The sequence below is a fragment of the Lethenteron reissneri genome, chromosome 22, assembly GCF_015708825.2.
Source record: "Lethenteron reissneri isolate LAM-NWPU_2019-01 chromosome 22, ASM1570882v1, whole genome shotgun sequence".
NCBI lineage: Eukaryota > Metazoa > Chordata > Hyperoartia > Petromyzontiformes > Petromyzontidae > Lethenteron > Lethenteron reissneri.
In genome coordinates, this window is record NC_083800.1 from 12,747,667 (window position 1) to 12,765,797 (window position 18,131).

Sequence of the window (18,131 nt, forward strand, 5' to 3'; positions counted from 1 at the left end):
GCCATAACTTTGTCTCACCGCTGCCTGTCAGCCACTCACATTTGCTCATTTATATTGATGGTGACCTAAGACAAATGGACCACAATGCAGTTATTTTAGGGACTGCTCTTGGTTGTTGCATAATGCACAAAGGCTGAGTGCTTTTGTACACCTTCCTCAGTGTTGTTTGAGACTTGCCATGATGCCTTCAAGGCTTCAGTCTCGTGGAATTAAAGTGGGAAGCGAAAGTGCACAGGATTAGACTGAACTAAATTATTAAACTATTTTTATTGTACCAGGTAAGGCCCACTGGGCTACAAAGCTATTTTTCAGAAGCAACCCAGCCATAAATGATAGCTCAACGAAGTGGCTTATTGCATGGACATTTTTAGCAGCCAAATACTAAAAAATGCATGTTGATTCTAAACATAGAGGGGAAAACCGGAGGACCCAGAAAAAAATCCACGCGACCACGGGGAGGGAGAGAGAGAGAGACATGCAAACGCCAAATATACAGGCGTGAGGGTTGAGATTGAACCCACGACCTCCTGTTTACCAGGCGAGGCAGTTAACATCTCGCTACCGTGGCGCCCAGGAGTCCAATGTCGGTCATTCGCGTCCATGCGTCTGGTGGACACTGCTGCAGTGCATTTTTGTTGTTGTTCATTCAAGTCCGTGTACAGTCGCATTCACGCTCCATGTGCCGCAAGCTTCTTTAGTTCCCGAAGAAGCTTCCGTTCTTTGAGCACGCGGAGCGAAACGATGTACTCAGTGCCGAACAACAACACGCGGTACAACCCACAAACACATCGGGAGAGCTGCCCAGCTCTAGAAGGGCCCCTTCAGATGGTATTTGGCCTACTCTTTCCATGCTGGCCAGACGCATTGGAGAAGGTGGGCGTACACACTCTTAACCCCACGACACGTGACCTGCCGATGAACTGCGTTTTAACACGCTTGTTTATGTATGGTTCAAGTTCAAGTTCATTTATTAGGTATAGCCCTATGATCCATTCGGCTCTTGAATCGGGTGCAACCGCAACAAACAAAAAACAAAACATGAACAAGAAAACATCTTAAAATGGTGCAAGAGTTATCGACACGGCGCGTAGTTTCTTGTCGCTTACTCAAGCTGTCCACGTGCTACGATTCGTTCCCACGCTTTCATGTCATTTCAAATGCAGGCATCCCTCGATAAACGTTCCTGAAATTTGTCCGTAAAGCTAAATTCCGTAAGTCTAACCATATTTTCCCATTTGAGTGCCATCATCTAATTGGAGATGCATTCCTGCAGAACATATTTCATCCTCAAGACGCCATAACGCAGCAGACCTCTTTAGAGCAAATATTGCATGGAAAATCATACATTTTACTTTACTCAAAATAAGTAACGTAAAACCAGTACAGTGTGAAAGGCGCGCCACGCAAACTATCCTGAGCAGCATAAAATGTACAATTTAGAGGCTCAAAATTAAGTCAATTCGAGACCGGAGGGTTTTTGGGGGTTAGATCTCTTTAATATAAATGTGTTGTTAAACATGCCACCACCCAACACAGTCAATTAGTAAGGTTTGTCACTTAAACAAAACATGCCAATTCGTTACTAGTTTAGCACCCTGATGTGTTGGGAGAGTAAACCCACAACATTTATTATTGGAGTACGACATTTTACCAGTAATTACAGCCAGCCTCCTCAGGCGACAGCCAGACTTGTGGAGAAATCCTCCTATCAGTTTAACACGTAGGCTTTCGCGACCAATGTTATTCATAATCAACGATTTTTGGGTTTAGATCGCGTTTATTTATAAATGTGTCGTAACCCTCCACCACCCGACACGGCCAATCAGTAAAAAATGTGTCACGTTGACAAAGACAAATAGTTCACTGCTTTAGCCCACCGGTGTGTTGAAGCAACAACATTCACAATTTGAGTACGACGTTTCGCTGGTAATTACAACCAGCATCATCGGGCAATTCGCCAGAATGGTGAGGCTCTCCTGTGTCTCCCGTTCTTATATAGAGCAGCAGCAGGATGACGTCATCATTAACTCATTAACTCATCAGGTGCAAAGATTCAAGGGGGGGAGTGATTGTAATTATATACTAGATTAGTAATCAGGCTATTGTTACGATGCGAGTTGTAGATTAGTAATCATTTGGAATGTGTTTTTATTGTGATTATGCTACATTAGTAATCAGTTAGTGGTTGTTTCCCTTATAAGTAATTGTAATGTATCTTATTTAATAATACGCTTCCAGGCCGCACTAAGCCTGTAGCTGTCTGAGCGATTGAAGTTATTTCTGTTTCTCTCAATTTCAATCGATTCTCTAATTAGTCTTTGCCAGTAGTAACTAGTTTTACACAACACTTCCACGTTGTCAAAATCAATTGAGTGTCCCTGTTGGCATGCATGTTCTGCTACTGCCGACAGTTGTGTTTGTGATAGTTTAATATTTCTCTGGTGTTCTTTTAGTCTTACACTAACGTTACGCCCTGTCTGTCCAATATAGCATCTGCCACATACACAATTAATCCGATATACACCTTCTGTTGATAATTTAGGTAATTCGTCTTTAGTGCATGTTACTAGTTGTTGAATTTTGTGTACTGTACCAAATCTTACTGTAATGTTTTGCTTTTGCAAAACACGGGCTAATTTATCAGTTACTCCTGAGATAAATGGTATTTTTATTGTTTTAATAATCTGATCGCTTTCAGCAGTGTTGCTTTGCGATCGTGATTTGGCTTTTAGTGCTCTGTTAATTTGAGCATTATTGTAGCCATTCTGTCTTAGTGCTTCTTTAACATGTTTAATCTCTCTCACTAGACTTTCACCATCTGACACTGTTTTAGCCCGATGTATGAGCGTCTTGATAAGAGAGGATTTCTGAGCTGGGTGATGATGCGAATCTGCATTCAGATAGGCATCAGTGTGCGTTGGCTTTCTGTAAACGCTGTGTGTTATTTTACCGTTTGGGCCATGCCCAAGTAAAATATCCAGGAACGGGAGTGTGTTATTCACCTCCATTTCCATGGTGAACTGAATGGCCGGGTTTTGTGCATTGAGATGATTTAGAAAATCGTTAAGTGTATCTTTACCATGTGGCCAGACAACCAAAGTGTCATCCACATATCTAAACCAAAAGGATGGTTTTAATGTGCTCGAGGCAAGTGCTCTGGTTTCAAAGTTTTCCATGTACAAATTTGCTATAGCAGGAGATAAAGGAGAGCCCATTGCTGCTCCCTCCCTTTGTTTAAAGAATTCGCCTCTCCATAAGAAGTAAGTGTTATTTAAACAATGGTCTGCGAGTTTCGGAATATCTTTTGGTAAACCTGTATTCTTTACCAGTGTATCAAGTAATTTAAGCGACTCGCTCACTGGAACCTTAGTGAATAGCGAAATCACATCAAAACTCACCAAAATATCATTAGGGTTAAGTTTAATATCTTTGATCATATTCACAAGATGTTCTGAATTTCTTATGAATGATGATGTCCTACCGATGTAAGGCTGAATTTGTTTAGTTACATATTTTGCTAATTTATAGGTGGCAGAGCCAATTGTACTGACTATAGGTCGTAAAGGGATGCCGACTTTATGGATCTTTGGAAGCCCATACAGTCTAGGTGGTTTTGAAGCCCTTGGCTTCATTAGGAATTGCTCATTTTTTGGGATTAATGAATTTGCAATGATTGCAGTAGTCTTACGTTCCAAAGTATTAGTTGGATCTCGTTTAATTTTAATGTAGGTACTCTCCTCTAATAAATCTTTAATTTTATTATCATAATCGGCTCGTGACATCACTACTGTAGTGCGGCCCTTGTCAGCTGCTAGGATTTGAATATCTTTGTTTAGACGAAGCTCTCTTAAGGCTTTTGCTATCTTCATTGGCGTTCCTCAAAAGGTGCAGAGATTCGAAGGTAATACCAAACGCAGTTAAAATAACACATCACATAAAGTCTTCTAAGGCTAACAAAATACTACACAAAGCTAGCGAATTATTATTAATAGAGAGAATACAACACAACAGGAGTGAATTATCCAACATTTCTGAATCGCTAAAGCATTTACATTTAAATATAAGCAATAGTGTGTCCATGCATGATTGGAATATAATCGATACTATAACACAACAATCGGCTGATAATGTGTTTAATCTAACAAATGCTAACCAAATTAACAAATTTTCTAGACTTTACAATAAACAAATCCCTATTAAAAACGAACAATTTGAAAACAAAACCGTAATGAACTTGACTAACACTGATTTAACCACTGACATGATTTCTGTCCTTTCTAAAGGCCTTAACTTTGCCGTTACCCCACGCACAATTCCAGTGGATGAGATAATTGCTGAGGTAGAATCAGCAGTAAGACTCCTTCCACATAATGAGGCAGAGATGACTAGACACGAGGTTGCCAAAATTATTGAGAATAGTAAAGTACCTAAAGTAAATATTAGCTCGAACGAGGCAAAAGCCTTAAGAGAGCTTCGTCTAAACAAAGATATTCAAATCCTAGCAGCTGACAAGGGCCGCACTACAGTAGTGATGTCACGAGCCGATTATGATAATAAAATTAAAGATTTATTAGAGGAGAGTACCTACATTAAAATTAAACGAGATCCAACTAATACTTTGGAACGTAAGACTACTGCAATCATTGCAAATTCATTAATCCCAAAAAATGAGCAATTCCTAATGAAGCCAAGGGCTTCAAAACCACCTAGACTGTATGGGCTTCCAAAGATCCATAAAGTCGGCATCCCTTTACGACCTATAGTCAGTACAATTGGCTCTGCCACCTATAAATTAGCAAAATATGTAACTAACAAATTCAGCCTTACATCGGTAGGACATCATCATTCATAAGAAATTCAGAACATCTTGTGAATATGATCAAAGATATTAAACTTAACCCTAATGATATTTTGGTGAGTTTTGATGTGATTTCGCTATTCACTAAGGTTCCAGTGAGCGAGTCGCTTAAATTACTTGATACACTGGTAAAGAATACAGGTTTACCAAAAGATATTCCGAAACTCGCAGACCATTGTTTAAATAACACTTACTTCTTATGGAGAGGCGAATTCTTTAAACAAAGGGAGGGAGCAGCAATGGGCTCTCCTTTATCTCCTGCTATAGCAAATTTGTACATGGAAAACTTTGAAACCAGAGCACTTGCCTCGAGCACATTAAAACCATCCTTTTGGTTTAGATATGTGGATGACACTTTGGTTGTCTGGCCACATGGTAAAGATACACTTAACGATTTTCTAAATCATCTCAATGCACAAAACCCGGCCATTCAGTTCACCATGGAAATGGAGGTGAATAACACACTCCCGTTCCTGGATATTTTACTTGGGCATGGCCCAAACGGTAAAATAACACACAGCGTTTACAGAAAGCCAACGCACACTGATGCCTATCTGAATGCAGATTCGCATCATCACCCAGCTCAGAAATCCTCTCTTATCAAGACGCTCATACATCGGGCTAAAACAGTGTCAGATGGTGAAAGTCTAGTGAGAGAGATTAAACATGTTAAAGAAGCACTAAGACAGAATGGCTACAATAATGCTCAAATTAACAGAGCACTAAAAGCCAAATCACGATCGCAAAGCAACACTGCTGAAAGCGATCAGATTATTAAAACAATAAAAATACCATTTATCTCAGGAGTAACTGATAAATTAGCCCGTGTTTTGCAAAAGCAAAACATTACAGTAAGATTTGGTACAGTACACAAAATTCAACAACTAGTAACATGCACTAAAGACGAATTACCTAAATTATCAACAGAAGGTGTATATCGGATTAATTGTGTATGTGGCAGATGCTATATTGGACAGACAGGGCGTAACGTTAGTGTAAGACTAAAAGAACACCAGAGAAATATTAAACTATCACAAACACAACTGTCGGCAGTAGCAGAACATGCATGCCAACAGGGACACTCAATTGATTTTGACAACGTGGAAGTGTTGTGTAAAACTAGTTACTACTGGCAAAGACTAATTAGAGAATCGATTGAAATTGAGAGAAACAGAAATAACTTCAATCGCTCAGACAGCTACAGGCTTAGTGCGGCCTGGAAGCGTATTATTAAATAAGATACATTACAATTACTTATAAGGGAAACAACCACTAACTGATTACTAATGTAGCATAATCACAATAAAAACACATTCCAAATGATTACTAATCTACAACTCGCATCGTAACAATAGCCTGATTACTAATCTAGTATATAATTACAATCACTCCCCCCCTTGAATCTTTGCACCTGATGAGTTAATGAGTTAATGATGACGTCATCCTGCTGCTGCTCTATATAAGAACGGGAGACACAGGAGAGCCTCACCATTCTGGCGAATTGCCCGATGATGCTGGTTGTAATTACCAGCGAAACGTCGTACTCAAATTGTGAATGTTGTTGCTTCAACACACCGGTGGGCTAAAGCAGTGAACTATTTGTCTTTGTCAACGTGACACATTTTTTACTGATTGGCCGTGTCGGGTGGTGGAGGGTTACGACACATTTATAAATAAACGCGATCTAAACCCAAAAATCGTTGATTATGAATAACATTGGTCGCGAAAGCCTACGTGTTAAACTGACTAACCTCTATGGGGAGGATACTTTTCTTAAAACCAGAAAATTGGAGAAGCTCCGCATTAAGCGGATGAAATTGATATCTTCATTGGCGTTCCTCAAAAGGTGCAGAGATTCGAAGGTAATACCAAACGCAGTTAAAATAACACATCACATAAAGTCTTCTAAGGCTAACAAAATACTACACAAAGCTAGCGAATTATTATTAATAGAGAGAATACAACACAACAGGAGTGAATTATCCAACATTTCTGAATCGCTAAAGCATTACATTTAAATATAAGCAATAGTGTGTCCATGCATGATTGGAATATAATCGATACTATAACACAACAATCGGCTGATAATGTGTTTAATCTAACAAATGCTAACCAAATTAACAAATTTTCTAGACTTTACAATAAACAAATCCCTATTAAAAACGAACAATTTGAAAACAAAACCGTAATGAACTTGACTAACACTGATTTAACCACTGACATGATTCTGTCCTTTCTAAAGGCCTTAACTTTGCCGTTACCCCACGCACAATTCCAGTGGATGAGATAATTGCTGAGGTAGAATCAGCAGTAAGACTCCTTCCACATAATGAGGCAGAGATGACTAGACACGAGGTTGCCAAAATTATTGAGAATAGTAAAGTACCTAAAGTAAATATTAGCTCGAACGAGGCAAAAGCCTTAAGAGAGCTTCGTCTAAACAAAGATATTCAAATCCTAGCAGCTGACAAGGGCCGCACTACAGTAGTGATGTCACGAGCCGATTATGATAATAAAATTAAAGATTTATTAGAGGAGAGTACCTACATTAAAATTAAACGAGATCCAACTAATACTTTGGAACGTAAGACTACTGCAATCATTGCAAATTCATTAATCCCAAAAAATGAGCAATTCCTAATGAAGCCAAGGGCTTCAAAACCACCTAGACTGTATGGGCTTCCAAAGATCCATAAAGTCGGCATCCCTTTACGACCTATAGTCAGTACAATTGGCTCTGCCACCTATAAATTAGCAAAATATGTAACTAAACAAATTCAGCCTTACATCGGTAGGACATCATCATTCATAAGAAATTCAGAACATCTTGTGAATATGATCAAAGATATTAAACTTAACCCTAATGATATTTTGGTGAGTTTTGATGTGATTTCGCTATTCACTAAGGTTCCAGTGAGCGAGTCGCTTAAATTACTTGATACACTGGTAAAGAATACAGGTTTACCAAAAGATATTCCGAAACTCGCAGACCATTGTTTAAATAACACTTACTTCTTATGGAGAGGCGAATTCTTTAAACAAAGGGAGGGAGCAGCAATGGGCTCTCTATCTCCTGCTATAGCAAATTTGTACATGGAAAACTTTGAAACCAGAGCACTTGCCTCGAGCACATTAAAACCATCCTTTTGGTTTAGATATGTGGATGACACTTTGGTTGTCTGGCCACATGGTAAAGATACACTTAACGATTTTCTAAATCATCTCAATGCACAAAACCCGGCCATTCAGTTCACCATGGAAATGGAGGTGAATAACACACTCCCGTTCCTGGATATTTTACTTGGGCATGGCCCAAACGGTAAAATAACACACAGCGTTTACAGAAAGCCAACGCACACTGATGCCTATCTGAATGCAGATTCGCATCATCACCCAGCTCAGAAATCCTCTCTTATCAAGACGCTCATACATCGGGCTAAAACAGTGTCAGATGGTGAAAGTCTAGTGAGAGAGATTAAACATGTTAAAGAAGCACTAAGACAGAATGGCTACAATAATGCTCAAATTAACAGAGCACTAAAAGCCAAATCACGATCGCAAAGCAACACTGCTGAAAGCGATCAGATTATTAAAACAATAAAATACCATTTATCTCAGGAGTAACTGATAAATTAGCCCGTGTTTTGCAAAAGCAAAACATTACAGTAAGATTTGGTACAGTACACAAAATTCAACAACTAGTAACATGCACTAAAGACGAATTACCTAAATTATCAACAGAAGGTGTATATCGGATTAATTGTGTATGTGGCAGATGCTATATTGGACAGACAGGGCGTAACGTTAGTGTAAGACTAAAAGAACACCAGAGAAATATTAAACTATCACAAACACAACTGTCGGCAGTAGCAGAACATGCATGCCAACAGGGACACTCAATTGATTTTGACAACGTGGAAGTGTTGTGTAAAACTAGTTACTACTGGCAAAGACTAATTAGAGAATCGATTGAAATTGAGAGAAACAGAAATAACTTCAATCGCTCAGACAGCTACAGGCTTAGTGCGGCCTGGAAGCGTATTATTAAATAAGATACATTACAATTACTTATAAGGGAAACAACCACTAACTGATTACTAATGTAGCATAATCACAATAAAAACACATTCCAAATGATTACTAATCTACAACTCGCATCGTAACAATAGCCTGATTACTAATCTAGTATATAATTACAATCACTCCCCCCCTTGAATCTTTGCACCTGATGAGTTAATGAGTTAATGATGACGTCATCCTGCTGCTGCTCTATATAAGAACGGGAGACACAGGAGAGCCTCACCATTCTGGCGAATTGCCCGATGATGCTGGTTGTAATTACCAGCGAAACGTCGTACTCAAATTGTGAATGTTGTTGCTTCAACACACCGGTGGGCTAAAGCAGTGAACTATTTGTCTTTGTCAACGTGACACATTTTTTACTGATTGGCCGTGTCGGGTGGTGGAGGGTTACGACACATTTATAAATAAACGCGATCTAAACCCAAAAATCGTTGATTATGAAATCCTCCTATCTTGGTCTTAAAATAGAGGGGGTGAACGACACATTTATATTTACGCGATATAACCCAAACAACCTGTATTATGGATAACGTTGGTTGCGAAAGCCTGCGTGTTGAACTAAGTGAATTCGAATTTAGCGCACCGTATGTATCGAATTTGTTTCCTAATTTTATAAGTTACTTTTGAGCGATATTTTGTATATTGAGTTGCCGCGTAACGAGGGATGGCTTGCGGTCGACTGTGTCACGAGAAACATTGTTGCGCGTCTCTTTTGTTTCCATTTTTATTCAGATTGCACTCTTTCTTCAACTCATTAATTGTAAAGATGAATGAGTTATCCGCATTTCAGCACTGTTTCCTAACAATCCAAGTAAAAATGCATGCAAGTATCATCGCTGAGCCAAGTTAAAGCTTCTCATTGCAAGCAGTCATAACCACGACTGCAAATTCAGACAAAGACTATGTATAATTTATTTTTAGTTTTTGCATTCGCGGCCCGTGAGGGGTTTCTACGTTCGTGCGTGCGGCCAATGGTATCGCCTTGTCGCTAGGCAGCTCTCCTGGCTGCTGCGACTGCTTGCGGCTGCCGATTTTGGGAAGTTGTGCTTATCGGTACCGAAAAAGAAGGACTCCCCCCCCCCCCCCCCCTCGTGATTGCGCTTTGCGTGAGGTTTTTTCCTTTTCCGGGAACTACTTAATGCGTCTCTCGACGAAACATTTCACAGCCCGCGCCGCCCCGCGTTTATTCTCGCCTTCCTTTCTTCCCGAGACGGCGAGCACCGCTCTTGATCCTCGGTGGATTCCCCTCCCCGCCTGCCCCCCGTTTTCGCGACGCCGTCGACCCGCTCGAGACAGAGCAATGGACAACCAGCGGCGGACTCGCAAGCGAAGTGTTTGTGGTATTGCCGAAGTGCGCCGGGAACCGCTGCCGACAGCATTGGCCTTTGCCAAGCAAGAAATTCATATCGGATCGCTTGCGTTTGCGTTTACACGGCGGCAGCGAGGTGTTAACTACTCCGCCCGCTAGACAGGAGGTCGTGGGTTCCATCCTGACCCTGACACCTGCTGTATGTTTGGAGTTCGCGTGTTCTCTTTGCCCGTGGTCACGTGGATTTTTCACTGGGTCCTCCGGTTTTTCCCTCCACATTTAGAATCAACGCGTGTTTATAGTATTTGGCTGCTGTAAAATTTCCACGTGATAAGCAACTGCATTGAGCTTTTATTTGTGATAGCCAGCTGACTTCTGAAAAAGAGCTATATAGCTCTGTGCGCTTTACCTGGTAAAATTTTAAATAGTTTGGTTTTTAATTTAACTATGGCTGCGATAACAAAACGCATTGGAATTACTTATTAGTCTACCAGCGATTATAGTCTACCAATGAGTATTCTGCTTTGGGCTAATAGACTACTACGTGACGTTTAATACAGAACGCAACATTGTACTAACTGGGTGGGGATTTTGGAGTTAATGAACGTTGGGTTGAATTCGGGCAAAGTTATTTAAAGACAGATCTTAGTGCTTGTTTGTGATATATGTTGACGGTGCGTTAACGTGCGTCTGTGTGTGCCCTGCGCTCTCGTTGTTCTGCTTGTGCATGTACCATGTTCTCCTCCACAGTATTTACCTGTGCGCTTTGTGTCGTACTGCATTGGTGTAGTGGGCTAAGTGCAGTAATCGGTGCACTGTGTCGTGATCCCAGTCGATGCTCTTGTGGTGGAGATGTAACGCGATTTTCTGTGAGCCTTTGAAGTGGCTCAACTCAACGCATTCTCTTCAGACATTTTTTTTTACATCTGAATGGTTTAGATAAGTTCATTATTAGAATTATTCTAAGAGTAATCCTTCGTCTGGCTGTCTGAATTTAGGCCACAGATGTTGCATTCTAGGAATCCTAAGACTGGCTTTGGATGTCCCTCCGATTTGTGTTAATTAACCTTGATCCCAGATAATCTTAAGGATGTCAGTCTTTGGGAAATAACAAATGGACATCATCATTGGTAGCTTAGAGTAAGTTGTTGTGAACATGGTACTTTATTACAATGTTCGCTACAAAAAATATCGAATTTTTGTGATCAGTATATTCTTCAACGGCTAATGTCTATCTGCTGCTGGATGAATACCTCTCAGTACCGTCACCATCCGTTGTGGCCCGGCAATGCCACAATCCACCACACTCCTGTTCGTGAACTGAAAATGTGACTCCATCTCCACAATTGGTCGTCATCTAGCACGTTTTTTTCCTTTGGCTGCGACCCCATCGCTCGTCTTGTCATTCGCTGTCATCAGTTCTTGCGATGTGTCCAGGCCAAGCCTACTTCTATCAACGTTCAGCACAATGCCACTCATCTGCCTGTGCTTATCTTCGTCTCTCAGTGTAATTCCGAGGATGCAACTCTCCCATGTCTCTCTGGGCACCTTTCAGTTTATTTATTTTTTTTTTTGTAAATATGCAAGAATGTGAAACTTCCTCCCTAATAGAGGTTTCCTTCCTACAGATGCATTGGTATTCCGCTTTTTGCCGTTGAGTTGAAATGTCCAATATTGCTCTCTCCTGCTTTGGCTCACCCTCAGTCATTTCTTGCCCTTCACGCTGGTCGTCATCGTGACCTTGTCGTTTGCAAACCTTGATTTTGGCCAAATACTTTCTCCATTCGTCGCTCCGTACGTCGCCAACCGTGCTAATCGGTGGTGCCCATTGTGAAGCATCTCACAATGGGCACACTCAAGGGCCTGATGAGTGAATTTTAGTGGATAGGACGTTCATACCAGCCAGACGCTCAGCGAGCGAAGAGACGTGCTACTTGCACCAGCCTGCACCAACCGGCATGGTGAAGTATGGATCAAACAGCACCCGTCCCCCCCCCAATTACCAGCATGTCGACTTCATAGCCCCCCCAATTTCCCAACTGCTGTAGATCTCGGTTTGTTAAAGAACAGGAGTAGCTCTGAATCATCGGATGTCACCTGGCAACTCTTGAGTCTGACCATCGCTACACTGGAACACAGCGGCTCTGTTGCGCAAATAAAAAAAACATTGTTCAATCAGAAACTGCCTGGAAACTCAAACCTCGATTTACACCGTCTGGAAATTGTGTAAGCAGCCGTGGCTTTGCTGAGAGCAAAGTCGTTATCTCGCGCGCTGCACACTGCCAATGTGGTTTATTGGCTTTCCAGATGTAAAGGTTAATTATTTTTTTAATTTTAAAGAATTGTGCACAGGACTATACTTAAACATCGATGTTGGAGTAGCTCTTTTTCAGAAGCAACCTGGCCATAAATGTTAGCTCAACAAAGTGGCTTTTCGTGTAGAACTTTATAGCGGTAGCCAAATACTCTTAACGCGTGTTTCTAAATTTGGAGGGAAAAAACGGAGGACCTGGAGAAAAATCCACGCGACCACGGGGAAAGAGACATGCAAACTCCAAATATACAGGCGTCAGGGTCGGGATCGAACCTATGACCTCCTGTATACCAGGCGAGGGAGTTAACATCTCGCCACCGCAGAGCACCGATATAGATATTTATATTTACCTATATATACAATTATTTGTATGTTTATATACGTCTAATTTTACTGCCACGATTTTTGCAATTACAATGTACAGCTCATGATCTGTTTTCGGGTTGTACCGCGTGTCGTTAGGTGTGACGGCCACGTGCTCGGAGCATCTTCAATCGCTCTCGAGCTGATACCATTGGAGCTGAACGTTCACGCCGAGGTTCTGAATTCCCCGTGCTCTGTCATGTCCCTTACAGAGCTGAGCGGACGGGACCTGCACCCGTGCAGCAGCGAGCAGAGCCTGAGCAGCAATGCGAGCCTTCCCAGTATGCCATGCGGGCCGGGCTACGAAGGCCGGGCGGCGAGCTGGGCCGTGTGCTTCGAGCGTCTGCTGCACGACCCCCTCGGCCTGCAGCTCTTCACGGTGCGCGTGGCACAGGGAGAGGCCCTCACCAGGGGTCGGCAACTTGCGGCTCTGGAGCCTCGTGCGGCTCTTTAAGGACCGGCTTCGTGATTCTCTTGTGTATTGAAGCTCTTAAAATATTTTTTTTTCTTTTACCAAATTCCCCGAAAAAGTATCTTATTTGGTTGCCGACCCCTGGATTTAGTCGATCGGCAGGTCGTGCGTGCTGAGGCCGTTGATCCATCGTGGACTGTTTACCATATGTGCCGAGCTTGGAAAGCCATTCGACGGTGTCTGGTGTTGCCGCAGGGATTCAAATTTGCGTTGGGCACTGTGAGCGATGCATTTTGCACTGCGCCGCAGTCGCACTTTGACGACTCCTGAAATCCCCACGCGTGGAGGAGGTAGCCGCACCTCCAATGAGAACATAAAATAAAGACGTAAAATTCAGCGTTGTCAAGTGCCTTCGAGACAAGTGAAAGCCAGGCAGTTCCTGTTTGGGGTGCCGCCGTGGTCACGTGGATTTTTTCCAGGTCCTCGGGTTTTTCCCTACACATTTCGAAAACACCCCTTTATAGTATTTGGCTGCTAAAATTCCACGTGATGAGCTGCTTCGTTGAGCTATCATATGTGGCCAGGTCGCTTCTGAAAAAGAGCTCTATAGCTCAGTGGGCCTTACCTGGTGAAATATAAAAGATCAAATAGAATAGATGGGTCTTCAATTACAGCGTGTCGTTACATCCTGTCATGTTACAGCACCATCTAGTGGATGATTCGTCACAACCGGCTTACAGTGAAGCAAGTCTGGGAAGTTTTCCTTTGTTTCTTTAAATATAATTCGAGGGCAGCTCATCCTATGGATGGGGTCCAATTTTCTTCGGTTGCCCCCCCCCACCACAATCATTTGGGCGGGTGGGGGGGGGGGGGTGTAACCTATTGGGGCCAGTGCGGTGCGCATGGAGGATACGTGGAGTGGCGACGGCACACAGGAGGTCACAGTGCACGTGCAGGCTGGGGTGACTGGCGGCCGCGCTCGCACGGTGCATTCCCTTGCCCCTCTGGCTTGACAGCGCTCAGAAACAATGCCCTTAGAGGGTAACAGCTGGGAGACAACGATTTGAAGGAACAGTGTCCTTGTACAAAAATAGCGGTATAATGGACATTGTCTGAAAGGCTAACAGCTGGAGGAGGCTAACGGCTTTGAGGAGCAATGACCCTGAGGGACGATGACTTTGAAGGACAAACGGTGAAGGTGCTCCAGACCTTTATCGCAGTTAACCCTTTCCCTTTGCGAGCTGTCTGCAACTTGCAGGGTGGGTGTCCCGTTCACCGCTGAATCTCTGAACTTGCAAGCGGTGCAGCGTTAATATTATTTAGAGAGCCGTAGCGCCTTTGTTTTTAAAGATACTGTACTCACCGCAGAGAACCGTAGCAACACGACCACACTCTACCATAGCTGGTGCCAAACTTTGCCACACACACCCTCCCGCATGGCATTGTGGGAGCCTCGGTACCGATAAAGTTATTTATCTTAGTTTTCCTTCTGGTTTCGTTCCGATGACGTACATGTCGAAAAACACGTACGTCATCGGAACAGAATCGTAAGAAAAAAACTGATGCCGTACGTCATGGGAATGGGAAAGGGTAAAGTATGTGTGTGCGTGTCGCTGTTGTTTTGCGCTGTGAGCTCACGATGTGCTGTCCCCTCCAGGCTTTTCTCAAGAAGGAGTTCAGTGAGGAGAACATCATGTTTTGGCAGGCGTGTGAAGACTTTCGACAGATCCCGTCGGACCAGGCTGCCCAGGTACCTGGAGTGCACATTCAGCCAGGCTCAGACTCACAAGGCAGTGAGAGTCCTCTGGAGCCGAAACGCGACTCTTTAAAAGACCGCTTCGTCACGTCGTTTATTAAGGACCCACGTCTCGTATTCACCGCACGGTGCATTGCGGCTCTTGAAATATTGAGTCTTTTTACCGAATTCGAAAGAAATGGCTTTTATTGCCGTTTTGTTTGCTGACCCCTGTTCTAAACAGTGGGCTGATTCATAATGTTATTATTTAAGAGAGCCCGTCACAAAGCCATAAAAAAACGTGGCAAGGCAGTGTAGCCAAGCATGATGAATCAGTTTGGAATGGGAATGCAGTATTTACTTTGCAATGCGGTCTGTATTTTGGTCACTGAAGCCACATGCATATGACAAATTCAAATCTGCAAACTAGTTGCCGTTTATTTTGTGTGCATCGTTATGATTTCTTTCAAAATACATTTTGGCCCTTGCAAGGAATGCCATCTGAATGTTTTTTTTACGTGTCATTTTTGATCAAACGCTTATTTTTTTTACCGTCGACTGCCAAAAGCCACAAGTGTAATATTGAACCGTGAAAAGCCGCCAGCACCTAAGACGGGCGGCCAATGCACTCGCGCTCACGCGCCGCGTTTCTACTGTGGGGGCCACCCCCCCAGCTCTTTCAGACGGCGCGTCGGATTTACGAGCGATTCCTGTCGGAGAAGGCTGCCATGCCCGTCAACATCGACAGCCAGGCGCACATTTCGGACGACAACCTGAATGCTCCGCACCCTGCGATGTTCCACGTGCAACAGCAACAGGTGCGTGCACGCGCACGCTCGCTGACGTGGGGTCACCACGCGTGCTGCCTGTGTAGAAAACAGCTCCAGTGGCGTGCGCATGCATTCCTTCACAAGGTTTTTTTGTTTTGTTTATTATTGGGTAGGCCGAACCAAGGCCTCAGTACTGCACGTAGGTTTCCACGTTGTGTTGTAGAGCTCTCCAATGAATTGTTTTTGGGTTGCACCACGCGTTGTTCAGCACGATATCTGACTAAGCTAGACGATTAAACTAAACTATTTTCTTTTACCAGGTAAGGCCCACTGAGCTGGAGAGCTGTTTTCAGAAGCTTTCACAAATGATAGCTCAACGAAGTGGCTTATCACATGGAATTTATAGCGGCCAAATACTTTAAGCACATGTTGATTCTAAATGTGGAGGGAAAATCGGAGGACTCGGGAAAAATCCATGCGATCACAGGGTGAACATCCAAACTCCAAATATACAGCGGCGTTAGGATCGGCATCGAACCCACGACCTCCTGCATACCCAGCGAGGTAGTTAACATCTCGCCACTATGACACCCCTGACATTTTTCTGCAGGTGCTGTGAGATTTTACAAGAATGCAGCACATTTGTGGCAGTTAGGGCTTAGATGGCATTGGGCCCTTTTACTATCAACTGAGGCTAATCACATAGTGTGATGGAGAATAATGTCCTCGTGCGGTCGATTCAATAGCATTGGTTGAATGAAGAGGTTGAGAATTGTGTCTGTTCCACCACCTCTTTTGCCATGTTCTAATTTACATGGTAATACTATACTGGTGTTTAAGAAATAAGAAATGTTTGCGTACCTGTGGGTGCAAGTACACTCGCCCTTTGTCCCTGCTTGTGTTTGTGTGTGATTGCGCCCGTGTGCGTTTGTTGCGTTGCACGTCGTGTGTGTGGCGTGCGTGTGTGCGTCTTTGTCGTGCCCTTGTGCCCCGGCAGATCTTTAACCTGATGAAGTTCGACAGCTATTCACGTTTTCTCAAGTCGCCCCCGTACCAGGAGTGCCTACTCGCCGAGGTGGAGGGCCGCCCTCTGTTGTCGGCGCTTGCCGACGCAGGCCACACGGCCGCCACCGAAAAGCCCGGCAGCGCGTCCAGCACCGTGGTCACGCCCAAAAAGGTACGCCGCTATCGCTACTCGCTCATCTCCAAAAAGATCTGACGCCTTTTCCTCCTTGGCGATTTATTGCTACACTCCTGCCCCGAGTCAAGATGAGGCCAAGATTCTTTTTTATCAACTTCTACATCAGCAAATGAAGCATTGGTCATTTCGTAATGTGTTAAAGATTTTCACGGACTGTTTATTCGAAGCTAATGGAACATCGCCGGCATTAAAATGTCACATTTTCAGCAAAATATATTACTTCCTTGATTGACAATAAAAACTGTAAACACGAGTGTGGCTGCTTTCGAGTGTATCTATGTAAACTCAAGGCCTGCCCTCCAGTTTGTGTTGGTGAAGCATCATCACGCCTGGCCCTTGTGACTCCAATCTATGCAGGAGGCATGGCTAGGCGAAGAGTAAGAATAATTTTACTTGTTCAGCTGTGAGTGGGTGGTGCCTTAAGTGTCAACTAACTCGACACACACCCAATCACTTTCAGTGGTTTGGCATTAGACTCCATTGTTTATCCTAATTCCCACCCTGGAAGTAAGGCCTAACATTGCTGAGCAATGACATACGTACAATTATAGATCAGATTCAATAAAAGTGTCAGTGAGTAGCAGCCCTCACCAGCATACCTTAATTATAAGCTATGCATCTCCCACATGGAATATGTTTGTATTGGTAAGTATATTAATGAATAATCGTGAGTGAATGAGTGAGTGGGTGACTCATGTGAATTCTAATCGTTTTCTAGAATGGTTAGAAAGATAAGCTTTGGCAGCAATATTGTCGAGTACAGTATGTGTTTCCAACTAGAAAATGTAACATGTAAAAATGTGGGCCTCTGAAAGGTGGGGGGGGATACATTTTAGTTTATTTTTGTTTTAATGTTAAACTTGCGCTTATAACGTTTTGTATCCGCAAGCATTTAAGCGTGCTGAACATAAATGAGATTTTAAAATCCAAATACCAAAATCGTTGACAAATTCGGTGGCAAACATTTTTTTAAAAATATATAATTTACCTCGTTAACCAACAGTTTGTGACAGGTTCTGAATTTAAATGTAACATCAGATTTAAAGATCTGAAATTGTTTAATTGTTGTTTGTTTTATACTTGTGA

The 18,131-nt window shown here is 42.9% G+C and overlaps 1 protein-coding gene across 6 annotated transcripts in view; it reads left to right on the forward strand.

The window, feature by feature from the left end:
- Positions 1 to 17,259, forward strand: part of LOC133345647 (regulator of G-protein signaling 12-like) — a 141,196-nt gene extending 123,937 nt beyond the window's left edge. For 2 of the 6 annotated variants that reach the window (XM_061556598.1, XM_061556602.1), the window contains 4 exons: positions 13,140 to 13,306; positions 14,997 to 15,089; positions 15,749 to 15,892; positions 16,842 to 17,255. In XM_061556598.1, coding sequence (XP_061412582.1) covers positions 13,140 to 13,306; positions 14,997 to 15,089; positions 15,749 to 15,892; positions 16,842 to 17,063 — 626 coding nt within the window. In that variant the 3' untranslated portion in view covers positions 17,064 to 17,255. Of the gene's footprint in view, positions 1 to 10,182; positions 10,282 to 13,139; positions 13,307 to 14,996; positions 15,090 to 15,748; positions 15,893 to 16,841 lie in introns of those variants that run through there. The other 4 variants (XM_061556600.1, XM_061556597.1, XM_061556599.1 and 1 more) reach the window with 4 other exon arrangements.
- The last annotated feature ends 872 nt before the right edge of the window (positions 17,260 to 18,131 follow it).